Source organism: Hemiscyllium ocellatum, chromosome 24, assembly GCF_020745735.1.
Source record: "Hemiscyllium ocellatum isolate sHemOce1 chromosome 24, sHemOce1.pat.X.cur, whole genome shotgun sequence".
NCBI lineage: Eukaryota > Metazoa > Chordata > Chondrichthyes > Orectolobiformes > Hemiscylliidae > Hemiscyllium > Hemiscyllium ocellatum.
This window is the reverse complement of record NC_083424.1, coordinates 2,632,991-2,654,744: the sequence shown is the minus strand read 5'-3', so window position 1 is coordinate 2,654,744 and position 21,754 is coordinate 2,632,991. Positions and strand designations below refer to the sequence as shown.

General features: G+C 52.5%; 1 protein-coding gene across 1 annotated transcript in view; it reads left to right on the top strand.

The window, feature by feature from the left end:
- rimbp2b (RIMS binding protein 2b) overlaps positions 1–21,754 on the top strand; it is a 119,838-nt gene that overhangs the window by 41,785 nt on the left and 56,299 nt on the right. The window contains exons 9-14 of the mRNA XM_060843897.1: positions 363–472; positions 3,198–4,028; positions 11,029–11,180; positions 15,004–15,477; positions 18,215–18,364; positions 20,472–20,630. Of these exons, the coding sequence (XP_060699880.1) occupies positions 363–472; positions 3,198–4,028; positions 11,029–11,180; positions 15,004–15,477; positions 18,215–18,364; positions 20,472–20,630 (1,876 nt within the window). The remainder of the gene's footprint in view (positions 1–362; positions 473–3,197; positions 4,029–11,028; positions 11,181–15,003; positions 15,478–18,214; positions 18,365–20,471; positions 20,631–21,754) is intronic.

Sequence of the window (21,754 nt, the reverse complement as noted above, 5' to 3'; positions counted from 1 at the left end):
ATCATGTGACTGTACGGACGGGAGGAGGGGAATGTAATGGACCTTGATCTTTTCTCAGAAACAGGAGGACTGAAGATGATGGAAGTCAGAGTCGGGAGATGTGAGGCTGGGGGAGCACAGCAGGTCAGACAGCGTCTGGGGAGCAGGAGAGTCCTGATGAAGGGTTTTGGCCTGAAATGTTGCCTTTCCTGCCCCTCGGATGCTGTCTGACCTGTTGTGCTCTTCCAGCTTCACATCTATTGGCTGTGAACTTTCCTCATCACAATATTCCTTTTCTTTGACTCTCACGGGACAGTGGATTAAATTTCAGAGTTAAAGACTTCTCTTCAATTACTGCCATTGTCCCTCTTTTTTAAATTTAGTTACAACCCGTATGAGGGACCCAATGAGAATCCGGAAGCAGAGCTCCCCCTCAAAGCTGGGAAATACCTCTATGTGTACGGAGACATGGACGAAGATGGTTTTTATGAAGGTTTGTTGCTCTGTCATTGTCCTGAACCCTCTTGCTGTTGACCGATAGCCCTATTCAGGTGTGTGTAGACATGCACCTAATACTACAGGCCACGCATTTAAGGTGAGAGGGGAAAAGTTCAAAGGAGATGTGAGGGGCAGGTCTTTTACCCAGTGAGGGGTAGGAGTGTGGAACATGCTGCCAGGGGTGGGGGTGGAGGCAGATACATTTGGGGCATTTAAGAGAGTTTAGGTAGGCACATGAATATGTGAGGGATGGAGGGATATGGACCAAGGGCAGGCAGAAGGGATTACTTTAGTTTGGCGTCAGGTTTGGCACGGCATGGTGGGCTGAAGGGCCTGATCCTGGGCTGTACAGTTCCCTGTTTGAAGGGGGAATTGGTAGTTATGGTGTTTGAAAATGCTGGAAGACTCAGTTATCAACAAACCCGGTCCATCAGGTAAGTTGTCTTGGTTTTATTTACCAACTGGTTTAAATCCAGATTGATGCTACATTCTGAGAGATGTCTTAGTTTAGCAATCCCCTTCATGAGATAGCATCCCTGGCCTGTGTTGGGAATGGCCTGGGTTTCTGTGTTTGTTCATTGTGCTTTTGTCCAGCAACAGTTCAAATAAAAATTCCTTCCTTCCCAACATAGCAGCTTCCCATCAGCACAGATCGTCGTTGTAGCTCCCTCCCTGTCCACATTGCGAGGTTCCGATTACTGTCGCCCTGAAACAATGCTTTTGGAATGTTGGTTACGTTAAAGGTGCGTTATAATTCCGAGCTGTTGTCCGAGTCTGGATACTGTTTGATTTGGAAGTCATGGTGCCTCAGATCATGGAGATTGTGTCAGATGTGAAATCACAGCAACTGTCAGCAATTCCAGAAATCAGGAATGATCACCAACGAGAATTTCAGATGAATGTTTTCACACAGAGGGTGGGTACGGGTATGGAATGAGCTGCCAGAGGAAGTGGTGGAGGCTGGTACAATTGCAACATTTAATAGGTATCTGGATGGGTAGATGGATAGGAAGGGTTTGGAGGGATATGGGCCAGGTGCTGGCAAATGGGATGGGACTATGTTAGGATTTCTGGTTGACATGGATGAGTTGGAGTGAAGGGTCTGTTTCTGTGCTGTACATCTCTATGACTCTGCGATTCTATATTGGCCATCGGTTTCAGAATGAGGCAAAGCTCAGAAATTCTTAGAAAAATGCAGCTCCCTCGATCTGAGCTCCCAATATCCACCCTCAACATGGTCAAGAGGTGACTCATGTAACAAAAGCCAGAACAGAAGATTCTGGAACCACTTGTGGGGGTGAGGGGCATGGTTGCGGGGAGTGGGAGGTGGTGTTAACAGCCTGGAATAAAGACACCAGCCAATCAGAAGCCAGTACCCTGGCTTTGGACTGTGAGGGGTCAGGGGGCAGTGTGCAGGAAGGTTGAGGCAGTAACCTTGGGCTAGGATTTGCAGAGTGTTTGGGTCTATCGCTGTAGGGGTGGGGAGGTGGGAAATAGGGGGTAAGATGGAGAGGTTTGAGAAACCACTGAGGGTAACCAGGCCCAGAGAGTGGAATAGTAAAGCGTAAGGCTCTCCCAATGGGCACTGGTCACAGATCCTCATCGGGCCCACTCTCTCCCTGTCCACGAGGGGCCCACTCCCTCCCTATACTTGAGGGCCCACTCTCTCCCTGTCCACGAGGGGCCCACTCCCTCCCTGTCCACGAGGGGCCCACTCCCTCCCTGTCCACGAGGGGCCCACTCCCTCCCTGTCCACGAGGGGCCCACTCCCTCCCTGTCCTCGAGGGGCCCACTCTCTCCCTGTCCTCGAGGGCCCATTCTCTCCCTGTCCACGAGGGGCCCACTCCCTCCCTATACTTGAGGGCCCACTCTCTCCCTGTCCACGAGGGGCCCACTCCCTCCCTGTCCTCGAGGGGCCCACTCCCTCCCTGTCCATGTGGGGGCTACTCCCTCCCTGCCCACTTGGGGCCCACTCCCTTCCTGTCCTCGAGGGGCCCACTCTCTTCCTGTCCTCGAGTGGCCCACTCCCTCCCTGTCCTCGAGGACCCCACTCCCTCCCTGTCCACGAGGGGCCCGCTCCCTCCCTGTCCACGAGGGGCCCGCTCCCTCCCTGTCCACGAGGGGCGCACTCCCTCCCTGTCCTCGAGTGGCCCACTCCCTCCCTGTCCTCGAGGGGCCCACACCCTCCCTGTCCACGTGGGGCCCGCTCCCTCCCTGTCCACGTGGGGCCCACTCCCTCCCTGTCCACGAGGGGCCCACTCCCTCCCTGTCCACGAGGGGCCCACTCCCTCCCTGTCCACGTGGGGCCCACTCCCTCCCTGTCCTCGAGGGGCCCCCTCCCTCCCTGTCCACGTGGGGCCCATTCCCTCCCTGTACTCGAGGGGCCCACTGTTGGAGACTGCCCCAGGTTGACGGTAAGCATTAATCACCCACATGGTGCCAGTTGGGTGTTGGGCAGACTGGCCACATGGTACTGTTTCCCCAATCGAGATAGACCCTAAGGGGGGGAGAAGGAACCTCCTCGAGGCAGTAAGTTGCTGTTCTCTGGGGCTGAGGGCAGCTGGTTCATCAGAGACTGGGGAGCAATTTCCAGGCCATGGTGTAAGAGCAGGTCCATTGGAGAGATAGCAGAGGGACGATGGGCCAAATGCAGTCCGTGGAGATTTGTGAGTTTGAAGTTGCCGCCCTGTATTGAGAGTGTCCCTGCCCTCTTCCTGCAGGTGAACTGATGAATGGACAAAGAGGACTGGTCCCCTCCAACTTTGTCGCTCTGTTACAAGACGAGGAGTTGTTCCTGCTCCATTCTGTGGACACGGAGATGGACAATAATCTACTCAATTCAGACCTGGGTCTCCATCTCCATGGTGACAGTGTGCTGCAGGATGGCAAGTCGGACAGCCTGCTCCCCAGTCAAACAGAGAGCACGTTCTATAAGAATGGCACAGGAACCCTGGACGTGAACATTGATGAAATTGGTGAAGATACTGTGCCTTACCCCAGGAGAATTAACCTGATCAAACAGCTTGCCAAAAGTGTGATTGTAGGATGGGATCCACCAGTTGTCCCTCCCGGATGGGGAGCTGTGAGTAGCTACAATATTCTCGTCGATAAGGACGTGAGGAGTAACGTCCCCTCGGGAGGGAGGACCAAGGCTCTAATCGAGAAACTCAACTTGGCCAATGTCACCTACCGTATCTCGGTGCAGAGTGTGTCTGAGCGCGGCCTCTCTGATGAGCTGAGGTGTACCATGTTGGTCGGGAAAGACGTGTGTGTAGCCCCTTCTCACCTGAAGGTGGACAACATCTCGCAGACGTCAGCCGAGGTCACCTGGTTGCCGAGCAACAGCAACTACAGTCACATGATCTTCCTCAATGAGGAAGAGTATGACGTGGTGAAGGCGGGGAGTTACAAATACCAGTTCTTTAATCTGAAACCCTGTATGGTCTGTAAGGTCAAAGTCATGGCCCAGCCTCACCAGGTGCCATGGCAACTGCCGCTGGAGCAGCGAGAGAAGAAGCAGAGCCTGGTGGAGTTCTGTACACTGCCTGCAGGTTTGATATCACCAGCCTCACATCCCAGAACACTAACTACACCGTGGCCACTGTGAGACCCTCTGCTCCAACTCACACAGCGACACACACCTCCATCCACCATGGTCCACCAGCACCACCCTCTCTCTCACTCTATCTCTCCATCCCTCTCTCTCTCTCTGTCCAACCCTCTCTCTATGACTCTTTCTATCCCTCTCTCTCTATGATTCTCTCACTCTATTTCTTTCTCTCTCTACCCCTCTCTCTCTCTCTCTCTCTCTCTCTCTCTCTGACCCCTGTCTATATCCCTTTCTCCACCTTCCATACCCAAATTCTCTCTCTTTCCACACTCGATCCTCACTGGGCTTCTCTCTCCACACTCGTTATTCAGTCTAACTCGCTCTGTCTCTCAGTCATGGTCTAACACACTCGCACATTTCTCCCTCTTTCTCTCACTCACACCAAATCCCTTTGTCATCCCGAACTCATGGTTTCAGAGCCCAATCCAAAACTGCAAGCACAAAGATAACCTCCCACTCTGAGGGAGTGCTGCACTGTCAGAGGGTCAGTGCTGAGGGAGTGCCGCACTGTCGGAGGGTCAGTGCTGAGGGAGTGGGTACTGTCGGAGGGTCAGTACTGAGGGAGTGCCGCACTGTCGGAGGGTCAGTACTGAGGGAGTGCCGCACTGTCGGAGGGTCAGTACTGAGGGAGTGCCACACTGTCGGAGGGTCAGTGCTGAGGGAGTGCCGCACTGTCGGAGGGTCAGCACTGAGGGAGTGCCGCACTGTCAGATGGTCAGTGCTGAGGGAGTGCCGCACTGTCAGATGGTCAGTGCTGAGGGAGCGCCGCACTGTCAGAGGGTCAGTACGGAGGGAGTGCCGCACTGTCAGAGGGTCAGTACGGAGGGAGTGCCGCACTGTCAGATGGTCAGTGCTGAGGGAGTGCCACACTGTCAGAGGGTCAGTGCTGAGGGAGCGCCGCACTGTCAGAGGGTCAGTACGGAGGGAGTGCCGCACTGTCGGAGGGTCAGTACGGAGGGAGCGCCGCACTGTCGGAGGGTCAGTGCTGAGGGAGTGCGACATTGTTGGAGGGTCAGTGCTGAGGGAGTGCCGCACTGTCAGAGGGTCAGTACTGAGGGAGTGCCGCACTGTCGGAGGGTCAGTACTGAGGGAGCACTGCACTGTCAGATGGTCTGTACTGAGGGAGGGCTGCACTGTCGGAGGGTCAGTGCTGAGGGAGTGCCGCACTGTCGGAGGGTCAGTGCTGTGGGAGTGCCGCACTGTCGGAGGGTCAGTGCTGTGGGAGTGCCGCACTGTCGGAGGGTCAGTGCTGTGGGAGTGCCGCACTGTCGGAGGGTCAGTGCTGAGGGAGTGCCGCACTGTCGGAGGGTCAGTGCTGAGGGAGTGCCGCACTGTCGGAGGGTCAGTGCTGAGGGAGCGCCGCACTGTCGGAGGGTCAGTGCTGAGGGAGTGCCGCACTGTCGGAGGGTCAGTGCTGAGGGAGCGGCGCATTGTCGGAGGGTCAGTGCTGAGGGAGTGCCGCACTGTCGGAGGGTCACTGTTTCAGTTGAAACATGTTCCTGAGACCCTGGTGATTTTTTTTGTCTGGTTCCTGACAGTTTATGAAGTGGGGAGAGGTCTCTGGTCAATTTTTGCCTCATCCATAAAACTTCCAACACAAGCAGAAAGTTCTGGAAGAACACTGCAGGTCAGGCAGCATCTGTCTGGAGGGAGAGAGTGTGAATATTTTGGGTGAACCCCTTTCATGTGAACTGGTAATGTTTGAGATGGACAATTTGTCGATAGCGGGAGAAAGTGAGGACTGCAGATGTTGGAGACCAGAGCTGAAAATGTGTTGCTGGAAAAATACAGCAGGCCAGGCAGCATCCGAGGAGCAGGAGAATCGACGTTTCAGGCATAAGCCCTTCTTCAGGAATGGAGCTGGTGTGCCAGGCAGGCTGAGATAAAAGGTAGGGGGGAGGGAATTTGGGGGAGGGGCGTTGGGAATACGATAGGTGGAAGGAGGTTAAGGTGAGGGTGATAGGCCGGAGAGGTCAGGAAGAAGATTGCAGGTCAAGAAGGCGGTGCTGAGTCTGAGGGTTGGGACTGAGAAAAGGTGGGGGGAGGGGAAATGAGGAAGCTGGAGAAATCTACATTCATTGCGTGTGGTTGGAGGGTTCCCAAATCCCTCCTCCCTACCTTTTATCTCAGCCCGCCTGGCACACTAGCCTCATTCCTGAAGAAGGGCTTATGTCCAAAACGTCGATTCTCCCGCTCCTCAGCTGCTGCCTGACCTGCTGTGCTTTTCCAGCAACACATTTTTCAGATTTGTTAATAACTACAAGGGAAGGGGCTACAGAGAGTACAAAGGACAAGGACAGGGAAGGTGCTGGAGATCTGAAGCAAACCCAGAGAATGCTGGAGAAACTCAGCATCTGAGAAGACAGAAACAGAATTTTTTTTAGATTTGATTCCCTTCCTTCAGCCCAGCAAGTCCACATCGACCCTCCAAGAGCAACCCACCCAGACCCATTCCCCTACATTACTCCTGCACCTAACAACACTGTGGGCAATTTAGCATGGCCAATTCACCTAACCTGCACATCTTTGGACTCTGGGAGAACCAGAGCACCCGGATGAAACCCACGCAGACACGAGGAGAATGTGCAAACTGCACACAGACAGTTGCCTGAGGTGGGAATTGAACCCAGGTCCCTGGCGCTGTGAGGCAGCAGTGCTAACCACTGTGCCACCGTGAAGTCTCTCCACAGCTGCTGCCAGTCCCGTTGAATTTTGTTTCTCCAGGATTTGTTGTGTTTGAACAAAGGGGAAGGTCTGTGATAAGAGGGCGGGTGTCGGGAGAGATTGTATGACAATGAGGGGATACTAATGGAACAAGTCGAGAAAGAGACCTAACTCTGGGCCAGGTGTAAATACTTCAGGCACATGCAGAGAGGAGCGTTGAGGTAGTGGCTCAGGTGAAAGGTCCCAATCACTTGGGAATGTGATGCAGGCAGAACGGGTAATTCGAGGGTGACCAAGCAGTCGCACTAACGCAGAACTCCCAAACGTTTACTCTAGCAGCAGCTCCCTGAGCCTGCTTTGGAATTCAACAAGATGGTGTTGAATTTTCCCACCAACATTCTTCCATTCCCCTGTTCCCAAAAATCTATTACCTTCAACTTAAACCTATCCAATGGCCATTTCCCCTCCACTCACTGGGGAAGAGAATTCCAAGGGTTTCTCAGACGCAGGGAACACACTCTTCATCGAAAGAGGAGACTCCCTATTTGTAAAGGACTGTCACTTGGATCCAGTCTCTCCCACGAGGGGAACTATCAGCGTAGCATCCCCTCAGGATTTTCGGTGGGACAGTCCCCATCACTGAGCTAGGAATCCAGCACTTGAGATTAACAATCTGGGTTTGAATCACATCACAACAGATGGTGAAATCTGAATCCAACAAAATAAAAATCTGGAATAAAACGCAAGTCTCGTGGAGAATATGGGTTATGTGGGGGAGGGCTTTTGCCCGAAACATCGCGTCTCCTGCTCCTCGAATGCTGCCTAATCTACTGTGCTTTTCCAGCACCACTCTGATCTAAACTCATGGTAAATATGTAACAATTATTATAAAAACCCATCGGATGCACTGATATCCCTTTACAGGAGGAAATCTACCATCCCCTTCCTTGGTCTGGCCTATATGTGACTCCAGACCCACAGCAACGGGATTGATTCCCAACTGCCCTCTGGGTAATTAGGGATGGGTAATAAATGCTAGCCTGGCTGTCAACACTCACACCCTGTCAGTGAGTAAGGACAAACAAAATCACGCCTCATTCTTCAAAACTCTACTGATTAACACCCTAATCTGTTTAGCCATTTCTTACTCAGTGAAGATCCCATCCAAGGAATCAGGGGTTGAGTCAATCTTGTTTGAACTTCCTCCAATGCTACTGCACCCGATTATAAAGAGAGGGAGCAAAACTGTGCCTCATCAACATAATTACCGATATTTAAACTGAAAACCCCAGTAATCGGGGCCAAACCCCAGTAATCAGGATCAACCCCCAGTAATCAGGGCCAAACCCCAGTAATCAGGGCCAAACCCCAGTAATCGGGGCCAAACCTCAGTAATCAAGGCCAAACCCCAGTAATCAAGGCCAAACCCCAGTAATCGGGGCCAAACCCCAGTAATCAAGGCCAAACCCCAGTAATCAGGGCCAAACCCCAGTAATCAAGGCCAAACCCCAGTAATCGGGGCCAAACCCCAGTAATCAGGGCCAAACCCCAGTAATCAAGGCCAAACCCCAGTAATCAAGGCCAAACCCCAGTAATCAGGGCCAAACCCCAGTAATCAGGGCCAAACCCCAGTAATCAGGATCAAACCCCAGTAATCAGGGCCAAAGTCCAACAATCAGGGCCAAACCCCAGTAATCAGGGCCAAACCCCAGTAATCAGGATCAAACCCCAGTAATCAGGGCCAAAGTCCAACAATCAGGATCAAACCCCAGTAATCAGGGCCAATCCCCAGTAATCAGGGCTTTCCATCTTCATTCCCTGCCTTACCAACATGTTGACTTTGTGTTTCATGTACACAAACACCCAGATCCCACTGCACTGCGCCTTTTTTAAAATCTTTCTCCATTTAAATAACAGCCTGTGTTTTGGTTCTTCCTCCCACATCACACTTTCTGACATTTAAAACTGCCAACTCTTTGCCCAGTCACTCAACCTATCAATAATCCCACTGTGTCCTCCTCAGCACAACATGTGCTCCCACCCTGTTTTTGTATCATCAGCAAATTTGGAGAATCATACTCTATCCCTGTTCTGTGTGGTTAATATAAATGATGAATAATTGATACCATTGAATTTGGGAATATTTTGACCAATGCCTCCATTATCCCTGCAGTCACTTCCTTTCATACCTTTGCATTAAGGTCATTGGATCCAAGAGATCCATCTGCCTTTAGTTTGTCCCTCATGGTAGAGACCGTTCCAGGATCCTTCCTCCCAGTCGCACCTTGCTGATTTGTGATCTTTGGGATGTTTATATGTCTTCCAACATGGAAAGTACTTGCTTAGACAACGTAGAATCTGTGTGGGTAGAATTGAGGAATATCAAGAGGCAAAAAAGATGAGAGAGGGTGGTGTACAGACCACTGAACTATTGTGGTGATGTTGGGAATGACATTTACCAGGAATCCAGTAAAGGATTATGTGTAATAATGAGTGACTTTAATCTACATATAGATTGGGCAAATCAAATGTTTTTCTATACTGTGGAGGAATAATTCCTGGAGTATAAACAGGATGGTGTTTTGGACCAGTACGTTGAGGAATTAGACTGGGGACTGTGTAATGAGAAAGTAAGAAACCCCTTGGGGAAGGGTGACCCTAATATAACTGAATTCTTCAACCAGATGGAGAGTGAGGTCTTTGATTCTGAGACCAGAGTTCTGACTTTTACTAAGAGAGAGACAATGATGGTACGAGGTGTGAGCTGGTAATGATGGACTGGGAAATGGACTGAAAGGAATGACATGGATAGGCCAATGGCAAACTTTATTTCTGTCTGGTGCAAGAGTGTAAAGAGAACTGTGGCCAAACTATGGCTTACGTGGGAAGTTAGAGATAATACTTGATGCAAAAAACGAGGCTTACAAATTGGCAAGAAATAACAGACATGAGGATTGTGAACAGTTAAGAAATCAGCAAAGGATGACCAAGGGATTGACTGGGAAGGGGAAAATGGAGAATGGGAGTAAGTTTACAGGGAACAGAACTGTCTGTGAACGTTTCTGTCAGTATGTCAAGAGAAAAGAAATTGGTAAAAACTAATGTAGCTCTCCCAGTCTGAAACAGGAGAGTTTATAATGGGGAGCAAAGACACGGCTAATGAACTGAATTTATACTTTGCTTCTGTCTTCATACAGGAGGACAGGAATAACGTCCCAGAAATGACGTGATCACGGGTTTAGAGAGAGTGAGGAACTGGAGCTAGTCTGTATTAGTAGAGAAATGGTGTTGGAGAAGTTAATGGGAGTGAAGGCTGATAAATCCAAGGGCCTGATCATCTACATCCCAGAGTATTTAATCCGTATGGCCGTAGAAATGGTGGGTGCATTGGTGGTCACCTTCCAAGATTCTTTAGATTCTGGAACAGTTCCTACAGATCGGAGGGAAGCTAATGTATCCCCAGTATTTAAAACAAAAACAAGGTAGAGAGATTTCGGGAGTTATAGACCAGTCTGATGTTGATAGTCAGGAAGATTCGAGAGATCATTATCAAGGATGTTTTAACAGCACACAGAGGGAGAATCAGACACAGTCACCTTGGGTTTACAAAAGGGAAATCAGGTCCTGACCAATCTTCAAAGACATAACGAGTCAAGTTGATCAAGGGACCCAGTGGATTTGGTCTATTTGGACTTTCAGAAGGCTTTCAGCAAAGTCCTACCTAAAAGGTGAATATGGAAAGTTAAAGCAGAGGGATTGAGGATAGCTTATTGAGCTGGATAGATGATTGGTTAGCAGACTGGAAACCAAGAGGAGTGATCAATGGCTCTTTATCTGAATTGCAGGCAGTGATTAATGGGGTGCTTCACAATACATGCTAATGATTTACACAAGGGAACTAAATGTAATATTTCCCAATTTGTAGACAGCACAAAGCTGGATAGGACACTGAGCTGTGGCGAGGATGCAGAGATATTCCAGTGTAATTCAGACAGACTGAGTGAGAGGGCAAATCCATCACAGATCCAGTATATGCGGATAAAAGGGAGGTTCTCCATTTTGGGAACAATAGAAAGACGGGTTATTATCTGGCTGGCAGTAAATTGAGAGGGGGGGAGGGAATGTTCAACAGGACCTGAGTTTCCTGATGCACCAGTCACTGAAGGTACTTCTCAGTTATGGGTGTTAGGAGTGGGGCGGGGGAGTTGGATTTGTCGTGATGTCTGGTCCGAATGCTCACAGGGTAACGGCTGTCATTCTGACCCCCCCTCCCCCAGGTCCCCCAGCACCCCCTCAGGATGTCATAGTCCATGTAGGATCGACCCCAGGAACCATTCAGATCAGCTGGAAGCCACCACTGCTGAGTTTGGCAGGAACCTCCAATGGAGCCAAGGTGACTGGCTACAGTGTATGTGCAAAAGGTCAAAAGGTAACTAGCCAATAAACAGAGGGCCGTGTGTTTGACTAAATCTGTGATATCCAGCAATCCTGTCAGATTCCAGCAATCTAAATCTCCAATGTGACAGCGTCTGGGTGGGAACTGCTCAGACTGTCAGCATCGTACGGTTCTGTCAAAAGCTTTTTATTATTTCTCTCTCTCTCTATGCAGTTTTCAAAGTTAGATTAGATTACTTACAGTGTGGAAACAGGCCCTTCGACCCAACAAGGTCCACACCGACCCACCACCCACCCAGACCCATAATCTTACATTTACCCCTTACCTAACACTATGGGCAATTTAGCCTGGCCAATTCACCTGACCCGCACATCTTTGGACTGTGGGAGGAAACCGGAGCACCCGGAGGAAACCCACGCAGACACGGGGAGAACGTGCAAACTCCACACAGTCGGTCACCTGAGGCGGGAATTGAACCCGGGTCTCTGGCACTGTGAGGCAGCAGTGCTAACCACTGTGCCACCGTGCCACACATTTTTAGGAGGTTTCTCAGTATCTAGCTCAAGAAAAATTGAACATTTGTCAACATCAGAATAATTCAGACCACTGCCCCCTCACTAATATTCATCCTGGAAGCAACTTGCTGCAGTGTCTCTTTGAGAGATGCTGTAGAGAAATAGACCATTCAGCTCAACTGTTTAATGCTATCCCCACAACCCCCTGAGTCTCTCAGATCCTCTAGGTCTGGTCCGGAAATCCCAATATTTCCCACAGCCACGGGACCAGGTGAGATCCGTTCCCGGCTGGAATCTACACTGAGTACAGCCAGTGAACAATCCAACTGGACTTGATCCCATTAGACAGGGCAAAAGTGAGGACTGCAGACGCTGGTAACCAGAGTTTAGATCAGAGTGGTGCTGGAAAAGCACAGCAGGTCAGGCAGCATCCGAGGGGTCCTGCTCCTCACCACTCTGATCTAAACTCAATCCCATTAGATCCCATCCAGCTCTCACAACCTGTTCCCCTCTCCCCAGTCAGGGCACCCTAACCCCTACCCCCACCCTCACCCTCAGCCTCACCCCCAGCTCAGCTCCGCACCTTCTTTCTTCTCCCTCCCCACCACCCCTCAGCAATGTGCCCCCACCTGGAGCAGGAGCATATGGGGTTGCCCCCCCTCCCCACCCCAGCAGGAATGAAGCCCGTTCAGGAGATCACTCACACCAAAGGATCACCGGATCCAGAAACAAACAACTGGAGAACCAGGGCTCTGAGGAATAGTCACATGGGATGTGATTGTTCCCTCTGTCTCTGTCTCTCTGCACTGATGCTGCAGAGCTGCTGAGTTTCTCCAGTGAGTTCACTCCATGGTCAGTAAAGGCTGTGATCCGTAACCACGTGGTGTCTGAGCCCACCACCTCCCGAAGCTCCTAACACATCAGCCAGCCCCACATTCCCAGAGCTGGAATAGTCAGTCTGTTCCTCCTCCAACACAGTTGGGTTTCTTGATTTTCCCCAATGTGTGAAACCGGAATATTCCACAAGGATAACATCCAGCCCCTTCCTCCTGAAGTCAGTCTCTGCTGTTTTCCCTGGAGCAGGCTGTGAACAAACTTTGTGGATTTAATCTCTGGAATTCCAGTGTTAATACTCCTTCCCCCGCCCCCCTCTCTTTCTCTCTCATACACAGTCTAGCTCTCTCTTTCTCCCTCTCTCTCCCCCCTCTCTTTCCTCCCCCTCGCTCACACTCTTTCCCCGACCCCCTACTTTCTCCCTCTTTCCCTCTCTCCCTCTCTCTCGGTCAGCTCTCAGGGACCCTCCTTATGCCCCTCCCTCGTTAACCTTGATGTTGCTGATTGCCATCTGATTATGATTTGGAGGGGAGCGCTTGTGTGTATGTGTGCATGTGGGTGGGTGAGAGTGTGCATGTGGGTGGGTGAGAGTGTGCATGTGGGTGGGTGAGAGTGTGCATGTGGGTGGGTGAGAGTGTGCGGGTGGGTGGGTGTGAGAGTTTGTGGGTGGGTGTGAGAGTGTGTGTGGGGATGGGTGTGAGAGTGTGTGTGTGGATGGGTGTGTGAGTGTGCGCGTGTGGATGGGTGTAAGAGTGTATGAGTGTGCGCGTATGAGTGGGTGTGAGAGTGTGTGAGTGTGCATGTGTGTGGATGGGTGGAGAGTGTGTGAGTGGGTGTGCGTGTGTGTGTGGATGGGTGTGAGAGTGTGCGTGTGTGTGGATGGGCGTGAGAGTGTGTGAGTGTGGGTGTGCATGTGTGAGTGGGTGTGCGTATGTGAATGAGTGTGGGTGTGTGTGTGTGTGTGAGTCTGCATGTGTGATGTTGGGTGTGAGAGTGTGTGAGTGTGCGTGTGAATGTGTGTGGGTGTGAGAGTGTGTGAGTGTGCATGTGAGTGTGCGTGTGTGGGGGTGAGTGTGAGAGTGCGAGTGGGTGGGTGTGAGAAAGAGAGTGTGCACGTGTGTGGGTGTGAGAGTATGTGTGTGTGCACGTGTGTGTGTGGGTGTGAGAAAGTTTGAGTCTGCATGTGGGTGGGTGTGAGAATGAGAGTGTGTGTGGGTGAGAGAGTGTGTGAGTGTGCGCATGTGAGAGTGTTTGAGTGTGTGTGTGTGTGTGCGTGTGTGTGTGTGGGTGGGTGTGAGTGTGTGGGTGGGTGTGAGTGTGTGGGTGGGTGTGTGCGTGTGGGTGGGTGGGTGTGAGAGTGTGTGAGTGTGCATGTGTGTGGGTGTGTGTGTGAGTGTGCATGTGTGTGGGTGTGTGTGTGAGTGTGCATGTGTGTGGGGGTGTGTGAGAGTGGGTGTGTGTGGGTGTGTGTGGGGGGGAGGTATGGGTGTGTGTGTGGGGGGGGGAGGAATGGGTGTGTGTGTGTGGGGGGGAGGAATGGGTGTGTGTGTGTGGGGGGGAGGAGTGGGTGTGTGTGGGTGTGTGGGGTGGGGGGTGTGTGTGTGTGGGGGTGTGTGTGTGTGTGGGGGGGGTGAGTGTGTGTGTGTGTGGGGGGGGTGAGTGTGTGTGTGTGTGGGGGGTGTGTGTGGGGGGTGTGTGTGGGGGGTGTGTGTGGGGGTGTGTGTGGGGGTGAGTGTGTGTGTGTGTGGGGGGGTGAGTGTGTGTGTGTGGGGGGGTGAGTGTGTGTGTGTGGGGGGGTGAGTGTGTGTGTGTGGGGGGGTGAGTGTGTGTGTGTGGGGGGGTGAGTGAGTGTGTGTGGGGAGGGGTGTGAGTGTGTGTGGGGAGGGATGTAAATGTGTGTGTGGGGGGATGTGGGGGAGTGTGGGGGTGTGTGGGTGTGTGGGGTGTGTGTGTGTGGGAGTGAGTGTGTGTGTGTGTGTGTGTGTGTGGGGAGGGGTTTGAGCGTGTGTGTGGGGAGGGATGTAAGTGTGTGTGGTGGGTGTGGGTGTGTGAGGTGTGTGGGAGTGAGTGTGTGCGGGTGGGGGGGTGTGGGGGTGTGGGGGCGTGTGGGTTTGTGGGGGCGTGTGAGTGTATGGGTGTGTGGGGGCGTGTGAGTGTGTGTGGGGGATGTGAGTGTGTGTGTGTGGGGAGGGGTGTGAGTGTGTGTGTGGTGGGTGTGTGTAGGTGTGTGTGTGGCGTGTGTGTGTTCTGTGTCTGTGGGTGTGTGTGGGGTGTGGGGGTGTGGGTGTGTGGGTGTGTGTGGGGGGTGTGGGTGTGTGTGGGGGGTGTGGGTGTGTGTGGGGGGTGGGGAGGTGTGTGTGGGGGGTGTGTGTGTGTGGTGGGTGTGGGTGTGTGTTGGTGGGGTGTGTGTGTGGGTGTGTATGGGGGTTTGTGGGTGGGGTGGGGGTGACGTTGCTGGTGTGGAACACAATACTCCGGCTGTAGTGTTTGTGGTGTTTGTTTTTCAGGTTGCAGAGGTGATGACGGCCACAGCCAATGGTGTCACTGTCGACTACTTACGCATTCAGCATCTGGAAACCAGGGAGATTATCGTCCGCACCATATCTGCCCAGGGAGAATCTGAGGATTCGTTTGCTGCTGCTATCCCGACTGAGCTCCTGGTCCCTCCAGCACCCCCTGCCCATGCTCCTCCCAGAACCAAGCCATTAGCAAGTGCCAGAGCTCCCGATACCAAAGACCAAGTGACAGGCCCCAGCCTGAGAAGGGAGGAACCATGGGAGCAAACACATTCAGCGTCTCCTCTCCATGGCCGCTCTTTGGAGCCTTCGCTGCTGAACCACCAGGGTCTGCCTGCCAACAGGACTGGCAGGTCACCCTCACCACAGAGAATCCTACCACAGCCCCAGGGAACACCCATCCCCAACACCGTCGCTAAAGCCATAGCCCGGGAAGCAGCCCAGCGAGTGGTGGACACCAGCAGGGTAATCTCCTCAACTTCTCACTGCTAACCCACCAAACCCTTCTCCTTGGCTGGCAGCTTCCTGCCCCTTGGATGCCCTCACATTGCTGCCTGAGATCAGCTGGAGGACAGAAGGACCACCATCAGAGACAACAGGATGGGAAACTAAGAGACTCCTTCTCCCCACCCCAACCCCACCTTTGCTCCCCAACTCCTGTCTCCCCCCCCATCTTCCCCCCCATCTTCCCCCCCATCTTCCCCCCCATCTTCGCCCCCATCTTCGCCCCCATCTCCGCCCCCATCTCCCCCCATCTCTCCCTCCTTTCCCCCATCTCCCCCTCCTTTCCCCCATGTCCACCCCCCATCTCCCCTCCCATGTCCACCCCTCCTTTCCCCCCATCTCCCCCTCCTTTCCCCCCATCTCCCCCTCCTTTCCCCCCATCTCCCCCTCCTTTCCCCCCATCTCCCCCTCCTTTCCCCCATCTCCCCCTCCTTTCCCCCATCTCTTTCCCCCATCTCCCCCTCCTTTCCCCCATCTCCCCCTCCTTTCCCCCATCTCCCCCTCCTTTCCCCCATCTCCCCCTCCTTTCCCCCATCTCCCCCTCCTTTTCCCCCATCTCCCCCTCCTTTCCCCCATCTCCCCCTCCTTTCCCCCCATCTCCCCCTCCTTTCCCCCCATCTCCCCCTCCTTTCCCCCCATCTCCCCCTCCTTTCCCCCCATCTCCCCCTCCTTTTCCCCCATCTCCCCCTCCTTTCCCCCATCTCCCCCTCCTTTTCCCCCATCTCCCCCTCCTTTCCCCCATCTCCCCCTCCTTTCCCCCCATCTCCCCCTCCTTTCCCCCCATCTCCCCCTCCTTTCCCCCATCTCCCCCTCCTTTCCCCCATCTCTTTCCCCCATCTCCCCCTCCTTTCCCCCCATCTCCCCCTCCTTTCCCCCCATCTCCCCCTCCTTTCCCCCCATCTCCCTCTCCTTTCCCCCCATCTCCCCCCCATCTCCCCCCCATCTCCCCCCCCATCTCCCCCCCATCTCCCCTCCCATCTCCCCTCCCATCTCCCCTCCCCCCTCCCATCTCCCCTCCCATCTCCCCTCCCATCTCCCCTCCCATCTCCCCTCCCATCTCTCCCCCCATCTCCCCTCCCATCTCCCCTCCCATCTACCCCCATCTCCCCTCCCATCTCCCCTCCCATCTCCCCTCCCATCTCCCCCCTCCCCTCCCCCCTCCCCTCCCCCCCTCCCCTCCCCCCGCATCTCCCCCCATCTCCCCCCATCTCCCCCTCCTTTCCCCGCATCTCCCCCCGCATCTCCCCCTGCGTCTCCCCTCCACCTGCCCCCCCCGATCTCTCCCTCCTTTCCCCGCATCTCCCCCCGCATCTCCCCCTGCGTCTCCCCTCCACCTGCCCCCCCGATCTCCGCCTCCTTTCCCCCCTCCCCCCAGCCCAGTGCCTGCTAAGCCCGTCCTGCTGCTGTATAAACCTGTAGCCGATGTACCAGACTCGTCACTGACATCTGCCTGGAAACCTCTCGAGTCTTTGCCCATTCACTGGTCTAGGGAGTGTTTCCATTTCTGAGCAGGACCTTTTTAATGATCATTTCTCTGAGGCTTTTGTTTAAGTTCATGAATGATTGAAAGACGGTCAGTTCAGCTGCAGAATTGGTTAGGCAGAGACTTGTGAAGCCAGTCCCACCAAAGACACTTTATGTTCAATTTAAAAATGTTAAGAATAAGTAAAGTGATATCAGTGAACCTGATCGTGAGGCTGATGCGATGTTGTGTGAACCCATGTCCCTTAGGGACAGGAATCTGCAATCCTTACCTGGGCTGGGAAACATGTAACTCCAGCCGCACTGTGATGTGATTGGCTCTGACTGCTGTGTGAGTCATTCACTGGACAAAGCCAGTCCACAAGAGAAGGGGAGCCAGTACTAGCCTTACCAGCAATGAACTATCCAACAATTAATCATTTAAAGGAAAATGGTAGTGTGATTTGCAAACTTTCACGTCTAGAATCATTGAGTTGCTATAGCAGAGAAAGAGACCATTCAGCCCACTGTGTGTGCCATCTCTCCAAGGGATCTGTGCTATCCTCCAGCCTCTCAGTATAACTCTGCTCCTTCCTGCTGTACAGACAATGATCTGTCTCTCCCTGACTTATTTAAATCTCTCTGGAAGTTTATTCCTCACTGCCACCTCATGCGGACATTGCTGCTTTTGCCCTCTGTGCCCTCCAGATCTCAATCCTTGAACCAACGGGAACAGGTTCTCCCTCTCCGTACTGTCCAGTACCCTCTGGAATTTGGAATTGATCAATTCCCCCCTTAGATGTCTCAAAGCGAAACACCTTCTCCAATATCTCCACGTCACTGCAGTTCCTCATCCTGCTCTCCTTTCATTAATCTCCTATTGCTGAAGAATAACAGACAGTAGATCCGTTACGCTGCAGTAAGTGAGTGCCCGTGAGGCTGTCCCATCTTTCTATTTAACAAGAATATCCACTTCAGTTTAGATACATTCCTGGGATGTGGACCTCACTGACAGGGCCAGGTTTACTGTCCATCACCAATTATCCCTCACGCCTCAAACACTGACTGAAATAGTGTAAAAAAAAAGGGTTGAAAGGGTCAGAAACCCTGACAGATGTTGCTCAGAGAAAATGTCAGAGTGAAGAGAGAATGGTCATCACTTTCATCCATTAGCCATTCACTGCGCAGTTTGGGTTTGATTGAATGTCACTAACACTGATCTGCTGATCATTTTCAGGCTGAGAAACGCAGTCTGTTCAGCGAGAGAAGCCAAACTATACACCAGGAAAATTCCGATGATGAGGACGATGTTTATGATGGACAAATCCTCAAAAGGCCCGGTGGTTCAGTAGATGATTTCCTGAGGGGCTCAGAGCTGGGGAGGCAGGTAGGGATTGAGCTCCAGTTCCTGCGTCATATTGGTGACAGATTTAGAGACTAGACTTTATGTAAATAAGTTTCTGGTCTAAGGGAGTTCCAGAAACATTCCCTGGTTCCAAATCCCGGGAGGCAAATGAGGGTGTGTAAGCCATGTTCATTATGATTAACGGTCAAATAGGTCACTGAGCTCAGGGGTGGGGGAATAAAGCAACAGTGTTGAAAAGGTGCATTAGTAGTGCTCTCCCATGGGTGGTGTACACCAACACTGAATCCCCCCAGGGTCACTCAGCTCCTGACCTCATTTCAGCCTTGGGTCAAACTTGGACAAAAGAGCTGAATTCCAGGGGGAAGGGGAGAGGAACAGCCCTTAATATCAAGGCTGCATTCATCTGAGTGAAGCATCAAGGAGCCCTGGCTAAACTGGCATCAACGGGTATCAGGGACAAACCTTCCACTGGTTAGAGTCAGACCAGACACGGAGGAAGGTGGTTGTGGTCTGGAATAATCCCAGCTTCAGGACATCTCTGCAGGAGTTCCTCAGGGGAGTGCCCTAGGCCCAACCATCTTCAGCTGCTTCATCAATGACCTTCCCTCCATCAGAAGGTCAGAAATGGGGACGTTCACTGATGATAGTACGATGTTTAGCACCACCTACCCTGACTCCCCAAAGCCTGGTAACAGACAGAGACAGTGTCGAGTTCAGAGAATCATAGAAGCCCTTGGGCCCATTGAGCCCATACTAGCCCTCCAAACAGCATCCCTATTGTTAAGAACAAACGCTGATGGATGAAGTAACATCGAGATGAAGATGGAATTAGGATCATTCACTCTCTCGACCTGCTCTGACACCAGGAAGACCCTGGCTGATTTGTTTATGTACCGAATCACAGACTCCCTTCTCCCACCATTAACACCCCCACCTGACCCACCCCCACCCCCACCCCCACCCTAATGTTACTCACTGTCCCCACCCCCACAGTAACGATACTCACTGTCCCCGCCCCCACCCTAACAATACTCACTGTCCCCACCCTCCACCCTAACGATACTCACTGTCCCTAACCCCCATCCTAACGACACTCACTGTCCCCACCCGTACCTGTCCCAAAAGGGTGATCCCTAAATTTCAATCAGTGTAGCTTGTGGTCTGGACTGACCCACAGGCAGTAACATCCTTTCCATGTCTGCTTCCTTCAGGATCTTATTCAATTCAATATAGTTCCCCCCTCCCCCCACCCCCCTCACCCCTCACTCTCTAAACTCCAGTGGGGACCAGCCCAATCTGTCTAATCTTTCCTCATAAAACACCCCCGCCCCCGACACTTGTCACATCCGGCCAATCAGACAATGACCTATTTCTACAGGCTCTCTGTTTTCTGTCAGCCAGCCAATCCTCCAAACTAATACGTTACCCCCCCCCCCACACACACACACACACACACACACACACACACCATGAGCTCCTAGATTTCACAATAACCTTTGATGTCGCTCCTTGTAAAGTGCCCTCTGGGAATCCAAGTACGGTACATCACCGGGCCCCCCGTTACCCACAGCACAGAGTACGGTACATCACCGGGCCCCCCGTTACCCACAGCACAGAGTACGGTACATCACCGGGCCCCCCTTTACCCACAGCACAGAGTATGGTACATCACCGGGCTCCCCTTTACCCAAAGAAACCTGTGGATTAGAATCTGGTGTTGTGTGATTTTGAACTTTGTCCATCCTGGTCCAACACCAGCTCCTCCTCATAACTCACAGGGTCATTCTTTTGACTGATGTGATTGGCTGGAGATTCACCCACATACATCCTTATTCTTCATTCATGCCAGCTGATCACCCGGTCACCCGCTCACCCACTCACCCGATCACCCGGTCACCCGATCACCCTGGAAATGAGTCAGGATCTCTTCAGGAAGCAAAGCCAGTTTCAAACAGGAACGAAAGCTTGCTTTTGCTCAGTGGCTCTGCTCTGGATGTCCCAGCAGTGCTAGTCACTGGGACACAATGTCCATTCCCTCCCCCACAGTAACACAGACTCTGCAAACACCATTCTCCAGGTCACCTGTTCTAGCACAGGTCTACCTTTTGCATTTTCTTTGTGTTAGCAGCAACACTACGGCCATCCGGATGAGTACCAGACAGAGAGCAGCCGAGGTTCAGACCTCTCGGATATTCTGGAGGAAGATGAAGAGGAACTTTATTCCGAAATGCAGCATGAGGAGGGGGGTAGGAGGAGACACAGTGCAACTTCACACAATGCACTGAAGGTAAGACCCGTTCCATGAGCAGAGCCACATGCACTGCATTGCCAGAAACACTGGTGTGATTCAGAGTTAATGCTGTCTCTGTCCTCCCTCCTTAAATATTGCCATGTCCTCAGTGACTGAATCTTTGGTGTTTTGTTTTCTGAGTTTCAGGAAACACCTTGTGGAGTCGTAACGTTGAACCTGCCTCATCGTTCTCCTTCACTATCCCTGTGACCCCAGCTCCCTCCGTGGGGAGGGGATCTGGGGTTCTGCTGTTGGTGATTTACCAGCTGCTTGGTCCTCCCAGGGTTGGGAATTAAATGGGAGGTCATGGTTGACGTAGAGAGTGCTGTCCTGTGAGGAATGGGGATGGGTATATACCACTGGAACCACTCAGAGGATGAGCAGCTGCACTGTAACTCAGTGTGAGCACAGCCATCACGGTGGAGATCAGGCTGGGCCCAATGATAGGGCCGGACCCCGGGTGTGATCCAGGATGCCATCACCATTCGGTCAAGGGTACCCTCTGACAGCCGATCAGAGCCGTGACCTGAATCAGGAGAGCTCTGGCATTTTGTTTCAGTTAAACCAAACTGGTAGCCAAGCATCATCACCGGATTTGTAACCCAAAGGCCCATGTCCTGGAGACAGGTTCAAACCTCACCACAGCAACTGCGGAGATTTAATTCAATTAATAACACTGGAGTTGGAAATTACACTCAGTGATGGTCCGAAATCCCATCCTGATCACTACTGCCCCTCAGTGAGGGGACTCCTAATCACTATTGTCCCTTCAGTGAGGGGAATCCTGATCACTACTGTCCCTCAGTGAGGGGAATCCTGATCACTATTGTCCCTCAGTGAGGGGAATCCTGATCACTACTGCCCCTCAGTGAGGGGACTCCTGATCAATACTGTCCCTCAGTGAGGGGACTCCTGATCACTACTGTCCCTCAGTGAGGGGAATCCTGATCACTATTGTCTCTCAGTGAGGGGACTCCTGATCACTACTGCCCCTCAGTGAGGTGAATCCTGATCACTACTGCCCCTCAGTGAGGTAAATCCTGATCACTACTGCCCCTCAGTGAGGGGAATCCTGATCAATACTGTCCCTCAGTGAGGGGATTCCTGATCACTACTGTCCC